This window comes from Temnothorax nylanderi, unplaced genomic scaffold (assembly GCF_030848795.1).
Source record: "Temnothorax nylanderi isolate EJ_2023f unplaced genomic scaffold, tnyl_v1.0 TNYL_tig1110_pilon, whole genome shotgun sequence".
In the NCBI taxonomy this organism is placed as follows: domain Eukaryota; kingdom Metazoa; phylum Arthropoda; class Insecta; order Hymenoptera; family Formicidae; genus Temnothorax; species Temnothorax nylanderi.
In genome coordinates, this window is record NW_027250172.1 from 1 (window position 1) to 15,460 (window position 15,460).

General features: G+C 39.4%; 1 protein-coding gene, 1 long non-coding RNA gene and 1 pseudogene across 2 annotated transcripts; 2 read left to right on the forward strand and 1 right to left on the reverse strand.

Moving 5' to 3' along the window:
* Nucleotides 1–3,397, forward strand: LOC139786677 (uncharacterized). Its single transcript, XR_011722373.1, has 3 exons — nt 1–61; nt 134–316; nt 2,686–3,397. It is a non-coding gene; the product is annotated as an uncharacterized lncRNA (long non-coding RNA).
* Nucleotides 3,398–11,986: 8,589 nt separating this feature from the next.
* On the forward strand, nt 11,987–13,461 carry LOC139786678 (putative nuclease HARBI1; annotated as a pseudogene).
* A 1,027-nt stretch (nt 13,462–14,488) lies between these two features.
* On the reverse strand, nt 14,489–15,460 carry LOC139786679 (uncharacterized). The gene is made up of 3 exons (XM_071725804.1): nt 15,264–15,460; nt 15,063–15,176; nt 14,489–14,765 (listed from the first exon to the last, which is right to left on the reverse strand). Exons 1-3 carry the CDS (start codon nt 15,398–15,400, stop codon nt 14,489–14,491), a joined length of 528 nt encoding a protein of 175 aa, XP_071581905.1. The 5' UTR covers nt 15,401–15,460.

The window sequence follows — 15,460 nt, forward strand, 5'->3', positions numbered from 1 at the left end:
AAAAAATAATTCCGTGCCAAGTTTATTATTACATTTAGAAAAAAAATAAAATGAAAGCAAAGTAAGTATACACTATATTTGTAAAACTAATGTGATGTTTAAATTCTACTATAGACAAGTACTTGTTTTTCAGACATCAGTCAGTAAGAACAGGTGTACCAACTTATGCTAAACTCGTAAAATATGCACAGCAGACACAGAAACATGAACACAATCTTTCAAATGAAATTGTTCGAGGAGAAGACATACAAGAGGTAAACACAAATACGGATGACACTCTTGGATTAGATGCGAAAACAGAAGAGACAAACACAATGTATGGCATAATGTATCCATAGGCCCTACACACAATAGAGAAAATATTTCGGAATAAATATTAAATATTAGAAAATTTAAAATAATAAAATCGAAGAGACCCTGACATATACAAACACAAATTCAGATATAAAGGACTTTTATACTCTTATTAAGAGTCCTTTATACCCGAATTTGTATTTGTATATTAGTCTTTTTTATTTTAATATTTTAAAATAATTCCTAATATTTAATATTTATTCCTAATAATTTCTTTATTGTGCGCAGAGCCATATTTAATAGTTTTAATGTTACAAGACCGAATTTACACCTTGGTAGAAAAGCAGATAACATAAAAGCAGAAGCTAATCAGAACTCGCATTGGTAATAAGTTTGCTACCATCAAATTTACTATCTAGTAAGCTCATTACCAGCGCGAATTCTGATTGGCTTCTGCTTTTCTATTTTCTACTTTTCTGCCAAGATGTAAATTCGGTCTAACAAGGGAACGGTCGGGGGTGTCCGAGACCGATTTGGATGCGCTTTGGATATGTTGTTGAGCATCAAAAAATATTAGACTCGTATTTTTTTTTTGCGGCTTATCTCGACGTTTATTGGTCGAAAAAACCCGATTTAGAACCTACCCGATTTGGATGCGCTTTGAATATGTTGTTGAGCATCAAAAAACATTAGACACGTGTTTTTTTTTTGCGGCGTATCTCGACGTTTAGGGGTTGAAACAACCCCTCGAAAATAACGGATTTTATAGTTTTTAGCGAATATCTTCGAAAATATAAGGCGTATGAAAAAAAGTTTGGTACAAAAGGTTTATGGCTTTTTGTGCTCTTTACAATGGCGTAATCAGATTTTTCAAATTTGTCACATTTTTTAATTTAACCCCACCCCCACCTATTATTTTTGCCAAATATAACAATTTTTCCAACGCAAATTTAAGAGCGTCAAATGCCAAATACATCCATGTGCATTTTTATTATGATACCATTATTAGATTTTTGGCAAGACGAGATGATATGTGGTATAGGCGTCGCGCTGTAGGTAGGTGTTGCGTTATTTCTGTTCAAGTTGCGCCGTACGCTTAAAAATTTCCATTTCAACTCCGGGATGACCGAAAGCGCTGATGCGAAGGCCAGCGCAAGGCTATTTCGAGAGTCCTGGACTAGCAACGGAATGTCGACTCCGACATTATAAATACCGCCGAATTGTATCGGGCGGGCAGTCGCAAATTGGAAAGAGACGGTATCAAACCTAACAAAGACCACTCCATTAATTATAAAGTGCGTATTTATTTATATAATTAAAGTTTGAGACAAATATTTAATTTTAATATCTTTCAGAATGAAGTTTAATCCATACAATGTAATAATGCTACTTTCTGCAACTTTCACTGCTTTCAACTATTCACCTCTCTCTCTCTCTCTCTCTCCAAATTATGTTATGTACTTCTCGCTCAGCGACTCAAATCTATCTGCCGTCCGTCCGTGCCTTCCTTCAGAACGCGCGAAAGCTTTCCCCTACTCCATATAACCTTCCGGACTTCCTGCTTATTTATTTTCGTGCTAACGCTATCGAAATAGCGTAAACTCCTCGCTGTCAGCGCCTAGTGCTGACCTTCGCATCAGCGCTTTCGGTTGTCCCGGAGTTATAATTGGGATAGTGTATTATTGTAGCGGTTAATGTGACGCACGTTCAAATTTGCGACTGCCCGCTCGATCTTACAATTCGGCGGTGGTATTTATAATATCGGAGTCTACATTCCGTTGCTAGTCCAGGACTCTCGAAATAGCCTTGCGCTGGCCTTCGCATCAGCGCTTTCGGTCATCCCGGAGTTGAAATGGAAATTTTTAAGCGTACGGCGCAACTTGAACAGAAATAACGCAACACCTACCTACAGCGCGACGCCTATACCACATATAATCTCGTCTTGCCAAAAATCTAATAATGGTATCATAATAAAAATACACATGGATGTATTTGGCATTTGACGCTCTTAAATTTGCGTTGGAAAAATTGTTATATTTGGCAAAAATAATAGGTGGGGGTGGGGTTAAATTAAAAAATGTGACAAATTTGAAAAATCTGATTACGCCATTGTAAAGAGCACAAAAAGCCATAAACCTTTTACCAAACTTTTTTTCATACGCCTTATATTTTCGAAGATATTCGCTAAAAACTATAAAATCCGTTATTTTCGAGGGGTTGTTTCAACCCCTAAACGTCGAGATAAGCCGCAAAAAAAATACGAGTCTAATATTTTTTGATGCTCAACAACATATCCAAAGCGCATCCAAATCGGTCTCGGACACCCCCGACCGTTCCCTTGTAAGTCTATATTAATGTATTGCTATTAAAGCACACATTTGTATTTTACAGGAATAGCGAAGATGTGAATGAACAAAATACATCCGCAGAATTAAAGCAACTGTTAATAAAAAAAAAAAAAAGGAAATGTTACTGAAAGAGAGAAATGAACTATTGCAAGAAAAACAGACACTTCTCGGAGACAATGAAAAGTTAAAACAACAGATGGAACTATTAACAGAGACTTTGCACCAAAAATCTGAAATTATTACACAAATGACAGTAGATAACGAAAAAGATGATAAAGTGCCTATACATGTGTTGCAGAAAGTATTCACTGCTGGACAAATAAAACTGCTAATGTCTTCAAACACTAATACTCGCATAAAATGGTCTGCTGAAGATATCACATCTGCTATTGCTTTACGATCCATAAGTCCAAAGGCCTATCGATACCTAAGGAATGTAAAGAAAATGCCATTGCCCTGTATGACGACTTTAAATAACTGGGGTGCAATATTTAATATTCCACCCGCCATTCTAACAGATGTGCTCCACATTATGAAAGAGAAAGGACAGAATCTGTGTACGGAAGACAAATTAACAGTTTTAACATTCGACGAATTATATATTTCAAATAAAATAGATTTACATCGGAACGAACAAAAGATATATGGACCTAATAAAACCTGTCAATTCGTAATGGCTCGAGGGTTATTTAATAAATGGAAACAGCCAATATATTACGAATTTGATAAGCCAATGTCTGCGCATACTCTATTAACAATAACACAGACTCACAAAAAAAAGTATATTGCTCTGGGGTTGAGACCACATTACTCCTATGTATTTTGACCCGCTGAACACGAATCTGCAATAAAAAATAGGGGTCGCCCAGTGGATTTCAGAGATAACCTCACCTGCGATCGGGACAGGATTTCTAGCGTGCGGGTTTTCATAGAGTCTATGGGTACAAAAAAAATACAAATATTACACCTGATCCTTCCGGATCTAGGCAGGGCATTGACCACAACTGTACAGGTAATCCGGATTGTTTTTGTTACGTTTGTGCTGAATATATATAGGGGTATGTCTTGTAAAGGGTTGGGTACGTCCCTGAAAAACGCCAGTTTAGGTTAAGAGGAGGTAAAATAAGAAAGAGGGTAAAGAAAAGCGGGAGTAAGGAAGAGAAGGAGCAAAGGTGAAAGGTGAACAAGTAAGGGGAGGAGAAGGAGGAGTGAGGTAGGAGGCGCGCGCACACACACGGACACGCGGGGGGTTAGAAGAGGCAGAGAGAAGGAGAGAGGAAGGGTAAGAAGGTAGAAGTTGGACAAGGGTTACATGTAGGAGGAGGAACTGAGGGAGAAGGAGGAGAGAGGTACACAAACACGCACCCACGTATGCGGATAAGGAGAGCTAGGTAGGGTAGGGGGTCGAGAGGGGGAAGGAAGAAGGCGAGGGAGGGTAAAAGAATGATAAGTCTGGATTGATAAAATTGTGTAAAATTTGCTGCGAGGGAGGTCTGACATGTGAGGAAGGAGAGGAGGGTCAGGTTGTGACCGGAACAACGAATGGAATGATAAAATATCAAATCTGAGCCACTTACTACTTGGGCTGAATTTACGGTCGCCACTGTATTTTTAGGCATCAATACAGAAAGCCTATGTATCTGCGTTGCCCCGTCCTTCCTTCTCAGCAAGATGGCTGTCGTTTCTACGTCGCGGACGTGTTCAAGGCCGTCAGCCACGCCCTTGTTAAGCGAAGCGTAATTTACGGAATTTCGGAAAGGATGTTCACTGGAGTCGCGAATCAATACTTGTTTGTTTATTATAAACAAATAACAATTTATTAATACTTGTCGTACAGCAATCTCTACTCGCGGACGAATTCGCTCGATCGCGTAGAACCACGTCGAGTGTTCTCGAAACGCCGCTATCTTCGTATGCACGGATCGTAATGATCAAAATAAGCGCAATAGGATTTCCCGTATCACGCACTCACTGTCTCTATTAATGTAATAATCACGCTACTGACGCTAGCGAATAACGGGATAAGAATTTCGGATTCGATTATTAAGCGTAACCGTGAGAACGTGTTAACGCACCGAAAGCTCGCAAAAGACTGTCCGGGAGGAACGGGTCGAGTTCTCCCACCTTAGACTCACGCATGCGCTGAGTCTACATTTTAGGCGCGCAGCCATCGCACTGGCTGTTCGTACCTCAGGGTGTAGATGGTACGATTCCATCTGCACTTCGCGCACCGAGTCGCTGTTGGGACTCGGCACCTAATCGGGAGATGCTACACTAAAGTGCAACGGCGTGACTTGGCTTTCGCGCTCGCGTGAACCAACCACGTCGCTGCACGGCGAACTTCGAGCAAGCGAACGAAAAATCACTCGATTTGCATCGAGTGACTCTCAACGTCACATCAGACGAATCCTATGAAACCAGGTAAGTATACAGGTAAATCTACCCATTTTTAATTCTCCTCTTTTCTTTCAGGTACCCGGGATTGCTATGGAATCGTCTCATCTAATCATCGGTATCGGTGTAATAATGGTAAGTATCAAAGGTAAGTATATCGCGACTTAAATCTATCGCACGCAGGATTATATAATAATAAATTCTTAAATCGACAGGGAATATTATAAAAGTATTAAAATCATGAATATAATATCAAATCGGCTAAATGCCGTCTAAAAGTGTAGAAAGTTCACAAAAGTGTAGGAAAGTCTAACTGAATACAATCAAAATTAATGCAAAATGTAATGTTGAATAAATCTTTGCCTGGAATAACTCCATTTGGCTGTTCTCTATACTGCAAAATATAATTATTAATAATCAATGTAAAATTCAATGAATTTAATGAAATCTGCACTCGGAGTGCTAAAAGTGTATTAAAAGTGTAATGCCGTCGTTGACTCGCCTCGCACGCTTATTCTAAGTCGTCGAGTGTAGAAAGTGTAGAAAGTGTTGCACCTTTCGGTGACTTCGTCTCGTATGCATGTTTCCAACATGTGGGTGTAGAAAGTGTAAAAGGTGTTGCACCTTTCGGTGGCTTCGTCTCGCACGCTTATTTCAAGTCGTCGAGTGTAGAAAGTGTTGTTAGTGTAACAAAAGTGTAGACCCTTCGCTGGCTCGTTTCGCACGCTGAATCTAACGATACAGGTGTAAATGGTGTAACGAAAGTGTACTGAAAGTGTAACTGTTCAAAATGCGTTAAATTATGTGAACCTTCATGAAATACTCGGGAATTTGTCCCGCTCGTTATCAATGTATGAATATTACTCAAATTAAATGTATCATATGTAAAATATGTCGAATTGTCGACGCTGGCTGGAATTATTGCAATTATATAAACTTATAGTTAAATGAATCATGTTACTCGACTGTCACTCGTGGATCAGTCGTGGGTCTACTCCTATTCCTAAAATTAATATGTAAAGTGTAAATAATATGTAAAGTGTCATGACTATGTCCGTGTTAGGGAAATTGATAATTAATGGAAAAAATATTATTATAGAAATTATTATGAACTCTGTGAATCTCATGGTAATTAGTACGGTTCTGAACTGTCTCTAGCTGCGTATACTAATAGGATCATGTAAATTATGAAAATCGTAAATAATATAATAATGAATGTAATAATCGTTATGTAGAATCTATCTGTAGGCATCTTTAATGATCTTTGTGGGAATATATTAATAGGATAATGCAAATTATTGCTATGGCAAATAAAATGAATATAAATGTTAAAATTATTGTTTTGAACTTCTCTGAAGCCATTTAATTGTTCTTACAGGTATCTCCGGGAATGGATTTGGTAATTAGGATAAACATCTGTTCTTGGGTGTAAATCTTGTCTCTTTATTAAATGTTATTTTTGTACTCTGTAGTGTAACGAGTGTAAGTATGGTGTACCTCGTCGGTGTGTGAATAACTATCTAAATTGCATCATGCAAATTAAAATGAAATAAAATAATATCTTTGTAATAAGTCTCGCGTATAAAAAATAAGATAAAACATAGAATATAAAAATTGACTTTATGCGTCCTACGCTCTAGAGGCTCGTGTACTTCTGCGAGTCGGCTGCTCCCGGCTGCTGCTCTTCCTGCACCTCGACCGTCATGGGCTGATCTTCCTCACGTCCGGCCTGTCCAGCGGGCTGTCCGCCCACCTCCAACAACCTGCGTACCTCCTCGTCTGCCTCCAGCGTAAATATTTGTGTGTTGACCTGGCTGTCAGCCTCGCAGAGGCCGCTGTCGATCTCCGCCAAGGTCTCGCTGCTCTTTATGGGCACCGGCGTGGCTGCCCTCTGCTCCTTTTGCACCCTCTGCACCCTGGGTTGTCCGTGTGACATGTCTGGCGTTACCAGGGGTGATTCCCGGCTTATCTGGGAAACGGGTGGTTTAGCACTCGGTCCCAAGGTCGGGTCAGGAGGGATGTAGGGTTGTAAAGGGTTGGGTACGTCCCTGAAAACGCCATCTTATATTTTTTGTAAAGGGTTGGGTACATCCCTACAAAACGCCAAGAGTTGTATGAAGGATGAAGAAAGGAGAAAATTTTGTATATGAGGTTGAGCGAGGAGTGGATGTAAGAGGTTTGGGATCGTTCCTCGTGAAAAACGCCTTGTAAACCCTGCGGGGATAAACAATAAATCACATACATACACTAAAAAACGTGGTTTTTTACGGTTTTTTGAGGTTATCTCTGAAATCCACTGCACGACCCCTATTTTTTATTGCAGATTTGTGTTCAGCGGGTCAAAATACATAGGAGTAATGTGGTCTCAACCCCAGACCAATATACTTTTTTTTTGTGGGCCTGTGTAATTAACAATCTTATGAAGTGCAATATATTGTTGTGGCTGTGACGAATGACATGGTGCCCACAAACATGAAGCTATGGAACGAATTGAACATAGGAATTAATGTTACCACTGAGAAACACAATATACAAGAAACCATCCAAAAACATTTTATTACACATCCTGCTGACAGTTCGTTGAAAATATATTTTTTTGCAGACGTTCCGCATTTATTGAAATTGGCACGGAATAACTTGTTGGACTCTGGTTTTACAATTAACGGCAATCATATCAACAAAACATGTTTAGAAGAATTATTAACACTTAATGCAGGAAAATTAAAAATTGCACATAAATTAAGCACATCTGGACGTCAAAGGCTCACAGAGACAAAACGTAAAACTGGCTGCACAAGTATTTTCGAATACTAATGCAATAGCGATACGTTGGTGTGGCGAACAGGGTTTACTTGCAACCGCATGCTTCCAGGTCGCGGCCCCTTTATAAAGGGGCACCCCGTATGTTCCTCCGTAGGGTAGAGTCGGCAGCAGTCGTGACCCGGACGAGCCCAACACTGGCAGGAGGACAAGCAGAGGCGCCACCAGCGCAACCCGAGGCGCTAAGAGTAGATAACCAGATCGCGTTCCGAGGATGGGCGCGCGTAAGATCGGAGAATTAGATTATAAGTTCAGTTTATACATATTTTGTTTTCGGCCTAAGCGCATAAAAGCGCCAGTTTAGTTAATTTTGTCGCGCGAACCGACGCACATAGCGCGACCCAGGTTTAGGCCACACGCAATCTTCAGGCGGCCGGCGAGCCCGCGAAATCGCGAACCACCGGTCGCACAATCAGCAGGGCCACCGATGGCCCACCAGAGCGACCCAAGGAGGGGTCACGACTGACCGCGGGTCAGATCCGGAGGCGCGTTCGCGAGATAGCGGACCGAGGGTCTCACGCGAGGGGGAGCAACGGATGATTCGCCCGCGGGACCGACAGAACGATCAGGGCCATTCGGCGTCGCGAACGGACGCCCGGGTAAGAAATTCGCGGACACACGCGATCCGCGGGAATAAATGGCCGGTGACCGACATGCGGCACCTGGTATGCACGAAAACCGGGTCGGCGTCAAAGTCCGGCCACGCGAAGGTCAAGTTGCGTGACCGCCCGCGATCTCGTCAACCAAGCGTCATCGCCGGGAACAGAGGGCGGATACCGGTTGAGAAGGTCGCGTAGATGCGTCACCGGGGGTCGGCGTCGACGGCCGACGACACTAGATATACCCGGACATCTTCTGCGAGAAGTCGGTCCGGATGCATGTATTAGAGCGCGGGGTAGGACGTGCGCACAGGTCGGCGCCGAGAAAACTCGTAAAATAAGCGAGGTGGAAAACCACTACCCTGGAGCGAAGAGAGGGGGTCAACCTGAGGGCATCGCCACTGGAAATTTCCGCCAACAACATCTGGAACGTTTGGCGTGGAAAAGAGAAAGTTGTTATTGCGCCGCGACGAACATTCCAGAGAGTGAAAGCGGCCGTGAAGCCGTGGTGGGAATAGCGGCCGTAAGTGGGGAGCCACTGAGAGCAGCGGCACTCGAGGCAGTCTCTCGAGGACAACCGGCGAGCGTACTTGTCATCGAGATTTCCATCGCGATCGTGCTAAGTCCCGCGATAGTAAGTCGTGCGAAATACTCATCGTCCACCGGTTTCCATTACAATCGGGAACGCCCGCCAAACGCGTTACATGTCGTCGATATAAAAGGCGAGAGGTACAGAGATACCGTATAGGACTTGCGTGCGTTTGGCAAATTGTGCGACGCCATCTTGTGCGAGAAATTTTGTGAACAACCAAGTGTGTGTAAACCGAAGCCTGCAAATAAAGAAAATTATTATTTGCAACATTAAAGAAGGAATTGTCAATTAATTACATCCCACTTACCTGATCAAGCGGATGTCAGCCATCTTGGATAGTCGTTGATCCGGATCGGAGATTATCGTCGATGATTCATCGGTGGGGAATGGAGATCGGCCATTTGTTATAAAATTCTGGAAAAGTGCGGTCGTTAACGAGTTAGCTTACCAAGTTGCGTATACTTACTCAGGCGCGCGGTGGTCAGCGATCTTAGTCGGGCGTTGGTCCTGGATGCTGGGAATCACCTGTGATCCATCGGGCGGCGGCACTGACGAGGCATCCGTAGCGATAACCTGAGAATATGGTTAATTAACCGAGTTGATTGACCGACATACGTATACTTACCCGTGGTAGCCGATGGTCAGACATCTCGGCCGTGCGTTGATCCTGGTCGAAGGTTATTACCGATGATCACTGGGGAGACGGCACAGACGCGCCATCCGTTGCGGGAACCTGAAAATTTAATTGAATTTCGGAGTTAGTTGACCGACGTACCGCTACTTACCTGAAGAGGCGGTGGTCCGCCATCTTCATCCTGCGTTGAGATACGGCGGCGATTGGAGTCGATGATCCGAGGGTTGATGCGGGAAGTCGTCCATCCGTGGCGGGAACCTGAAAATTTAATTGAATTTCGGAGTTAGTTGACCGACGTACCGATACTTACCTGAAGAGGCGGTGGTCCGTCATCTTCACCCTGCGTTGAGATACGGCGGCGATTGGAGTCGATGATCCGAGGGTTGACGCTGGAAGTCGTCCATCCGTGGCGGGAACCTGAAAATAATAAGGGATTAATTAGTTTGATGACACGTTCATAAGGCATAGCTAGGAAACACTGATACATACCTTCTCGGTGAACAGAGGTCAAACCGAGTGGCGACCGTTAGACGGACAGATAGCCGCGTGAATCGGGCCTGAAATGTGCCGTTCGGTCACATACTTAAGTCTCTACAATGGAAACAGACCGCCGATCTATTACTAATATTTAATGACTGGTTTGACTTGTTTAATTGCAAATGTAAATATGGACATAGTAACACCTCGCATGCATATGGTATAAAAGAAGAACAAAATACCATTCTTAATATGGATGATTTCATTAAAGCAATGCGAGTTGTAAAACGATTAACATTAGGTTTGTTCGTGTTGCTTGCACTCGTTGCACTTATGTTCTGGTGAGTTTTCTAGTAAATCTAGAGAGTGTAGCGATTCCACGAGTTAATTGTAATTTCAACTCAAACGACAAAGTGCAGAATTGTCGAAATCAGTTGAAATGGCAGATCCACGTGAAATATTAAATTTGTTGGATATTTCAGATGACGAAGGAGAATTAGAATTACCTGTATTAATTCCTCCTATTTTACCTTACCCGCGATATGAAGAACGATATGGTAAGCGTAAAAAATATTTACTTCTAAACTGTAAAACAGGACAGCTACATATGTGATATAAAAGTTATTGAAAAATTAATCTATATATATAAAGGAAGATGTCCTGACTGACTGACTGACTCACTGACTCATCAACGCCCAGCCCAAACCCCTGAACCGAATTTTTACCAAAAGTATATGAAATAGGGGTAGAATTTTCCGGGGAGTGCCACTATGTGTATAGTTTTTTGTTACCGATTTTCTGGAAACCGGTTTTTCTAATTTTTCTAATTTTTCGGGAAATAATTCACCGAATCTCAAAGAATTATAGATTAAATTTCTACCAAAAGTATATGAAATAGGGGTAGAATTTTCCGGGGAGTGCCACTATGTGTATAGTTTTTTGTTACCGATTTTCTGGAAACCGGTTTTTCTAATTTTTCGGGAAATAATTGACCGAATCTTAAAGAATTATAGATCAGACAGGGGTAGAATTTTCCGGGGAGTGTTATAAAGTGTATAATTTTTCGTTACCGATCATTTTGGAAGCCGGTACCGAAATTTTTTCAATTTTTTGAGAATTAATTGACAGAATCTTAAAGAATTGTATATGAAGTAGGGATAGAATTTTACGGGGAGCGTCATGATGTGTACAGTTTTTGTTACCGATCTTTTTGGAAACCGGTTTTTTTAATTTTTCCAATTTTTCGGGAAATAATCGAGAGAGGGAGAGAGAGAGAGAAAGAGAGAGAGAGAGAGAGAGAGAGAGAGAGGGAGAGGGAGAGGGAGAGGGAGAGGGAGAGGGAGAGGGAGAGGGAGAGGGAGAGGGAGAGGGAGAGGGAGAGGGAGAGGGAGAGGGAGAGGGAGAGGGAGAGGGAGAGGGAGAGGGAGAGGGAGAGGGAGAGGGAGAGGGAGGGAGAGGGAGGGAGGGGGAGGGGGAGGGAGAGGGAGAGAGGGAGAGAGGGAGAGAGGGAGAGAGGGAGAGAGGGAGAGAGGGAGAGAGGGAGAGAGGGAGAGAGGGAGAGAGGGAGAGAGGGAGAGAGGGAGAGAGGGAGAGATTATTTGTGTCTTATTACATATGTCCTCCGGGGCGAAGCCCTTATTACATATATTCTCCGGGGCGAAGCCCGGGTAACCAGCTAGTTTATATATATATATATATATAAATTACAGCTAATGAAGTACTACATTTGATTGAAGTTTTATTAAATAATATGGAACGTGTACATCATATTAAAATAAATAATTATATTGAAGACATTGTCAGAGGTTATATTCACCGAGATTTTATCATGCATTTTCGCTTATCACGTGCAATAGTATACGAACTTATTGCACGTTTCGAGATATCAGACGTTTTTACATCTTTACAAGGTATTTTATTATAAATCTTATTGTTAGTAAGTAATTAACTATGTAGATTTTATTTTATACAGTAATGATATTTATTCAATTAAAAATTACAGAACATGCAGGATATGTACCAATAACGAGTGAAAAACATATCTTAAGTTATTTATGGTTTCTTGGCCACGAAAGTGCAGGATATCGTGATGTAGCGGATCGATTTGGTGTTACAATAAGCACATTACATGTAATTATTACAAGAGTCACAATATTTTTAATGCAACTTGCTCCACAAATAATAAGATTTCCTACATTAGAGGAGAAACAGGCAACAATGACATATTTTTTACAGCAAAAAGGATTTCCAGGAATTATTGGTATAATCACATATTTGATGCACATAATTGATTTAATATCTGTACAAATACGTTATTTTATTATATAATATTTATTTTCAGGTGCTATAGATAGTACACACATCAGACTCGATAAGCCAGAAGAGGATCATGATTCTTATATTAACAGAAAACAATATTTTTCTATACATATGCAGAAACAGTTAACCAAAATTTAAAATTTTTAGATGTTTTTATTGGCTATCCAGGATCCGTACACGATTCAAGAGTGTTTAGGGAATCTCCTTTGTATGAATCTCTTCACCAAATTTGTTTAGGTCAGTGATAACTAACATCAACATAAACAAATTAATTTTAGTTTTGAGTTTAGCTTTCGGGTTGGAGCCACGTGAATTTATTTTATTCTTACGTTTTATGAACATTTTAGTTCATTTGATCAGGGAAAAGCAATCTAATATAGTATCAGGACCTGATAGAGCATCAGATTGTTTTTTCCTGACGAAGTAAACTGAAATGTTTACGAAACATCAAAATAAAATAAAAAATTAACGCGGCTTCAACCCGGAAGCTAAACTCAATACATCGCGAAAACCTCAAATATCAGATTAAGTAAGTTTTGATTTGTTGAACTACAATTTATTTTTTAGATGGATCTTACTTACTTGGAGATAGCGCATATCCATGTTTAGATTATTTAATAGTACCATACAGAGATACTGGACATTTAACTCAAGCGCAGACATTTTAATCAAAAATTAAGTTCATGTCGTGTCATAATTGAGACTGCATTTGGTTGTTTGAAGCAACGCTTCAGACAATTGTATCATTTTAAATTGCGGGACATTGTACGCATGGTTCAAGTTATACACGCTTGTTGCGTTTTGCATAATTTAGCACACGTAGACGACTTGGAGTTTTTAGAGCCTCCAGTTGATGATGAGTATCCTGATCCAGAAGCGATTATAAATAATGCTGAAAATAATAATGAGATAATTCCTGGAAATCAGCGTGGCCGTGAATTGCGAGACAAGTTATGCCGTCAATTATTTGTACGACATCATTAAGAAAGATAAACTTTTTTTCCTTTTTTGTCGTTCTCCAATGTATTTGAAGCATTACCTGATGTTCTTGTAAAATATAATATTTATAAATAAAATAACAAATTTTTTTCTAAATAAATTTATTTATTTATACCATGTTCAAATTATAATACTTAATGTTATTAATATCCTTTAATTGTATACATATAGGAACTTTTTTATTTTAACAGTCTTTATAATTATATTTATGTTACGATATGTAGGAACATTAATTTAACCGGCCCAGTCGTAAACGCTACTAGTAATTATCACAAGTAATAATATAAATTATATGTATATCTATTACAATGTTACGTTCTCGAGAGCGCATGACACCATATGATTTATTTCGGACATCTCGAAAAACGCAATAACTAAAAAAATAAGAAATTATAATTTTAGAACTAAAAATTATGTTATACGTTATATTTTATAATTATAAAGAATAATAATTTTAAGACTTGTTGCTTCTATTTTTTTTTTTTGATAACATTAGAAGCGAGAAATGACACGTTAAGAATTCTTGGGTGCAATTTCCAAATAAAAAGATATTTGCATAAAATAACACTTTAAATCACTTCAGCACACTTCGAAAATACTCCAAGGTCTATCCCTTTTCGTTGATAGTTAATAAACAGTTGCAGTAAAATAGATATAATACGAAGCAGGTTTATGACTAGGCTTTGAATTACATTCATTTTACAGCTGTTTTTAACTGTCATAAGAAAGGAGTAAACCTCGGAGTATTTTCGAAGTGTGTTGAAGTGATCTGAAGTATTATTTTATGGAAATATCGTTTTATTTGGAAATTGCATGCAATAATTCTCAACGTGTCTCTCGCTTCTGACATTATTAAACAAGAATAGAAACGTCGAATATCCAGGAGCCTTATCTTAGAAACAAACAAAAAATATTATCCATTTGTTAAAATAAAATTAAAAAACTAAAAATATTATGAAGTTAATTGCACAGGATGTGTAATTGTACTTATGTAGATTAAATAAAAATAAAATTACAAAAAAATTTCTTTGTCGGAACAATTTTTAGAAATTTCTTTTAGAATTTTATTTCTTTCCTCTCGTTGGGCACTGGCTGCAGCCCATCGCTCTGTTGCACTATTTATATAGTCTTCGTGAAGTTTTTTAATATTTTTGTATTCTTCAAGCATTTGTACTTGCATATTATGGAAACTTTCTCTTTCAGTCTTCATTTCTGAAGTAAATGACTCTATAGCAACCAAACATTCTTTTAAATTTTCGGTTGTTGTTCTTCTTGCTCGAGATTTCATTTTTTTTTATTTTTGTTCTTCTCCGATGTGTTTGAAGCTTTTCCTGCTACACTGCAGCTTGATTCATCAAGATCGTTTTCGGTTGTTCTGCTTGCTCGAGATTTCTTTTGTATATTTTTGTCCTTCTCCAATGTGTTTGAAACATTAGCTGAAGTTCCTGCTACACTGCTTTGTTCATCAAGATTATTTTCAGACTCGTTGTTATTGTTCGCCAAGTAATTTAATCTATTTAATAAAACATTTCAGTAAACAAAATACAGTTATAGACTTTCTTTGTGACATATTCTTTATTACTTACGAAGCATTATTTTCTTTCTCGGAATTCTGATCTTCTCTGAGCACTAATCCATTTCTTCCTGATAAAGCAAGTGGAGTTATATTATGTTTTTTTGCGAATAAATCTGTTAATTCACTGTAACATAAAATGATATTTTTACTATTTTTATGCACTTTTAGATAAATTGTTTAAAAAATACATATATAATATATTAATACTTACGCTTCAAATTTGCATGTTGCTCTTCCTCTACCAGTTTTCTTATTGTTACTGATCATATTCTTATATGATCGAGTCAGAGACTTAAATTTGTTTTCTACTTGTAAAGGAGAAACTAAGTAACCATTACGATCCATCATATCTTCTGCTATTTGTCTCCATAACAGTTTGTAAGTTTTAATTTTTCTTGCACTTACAAG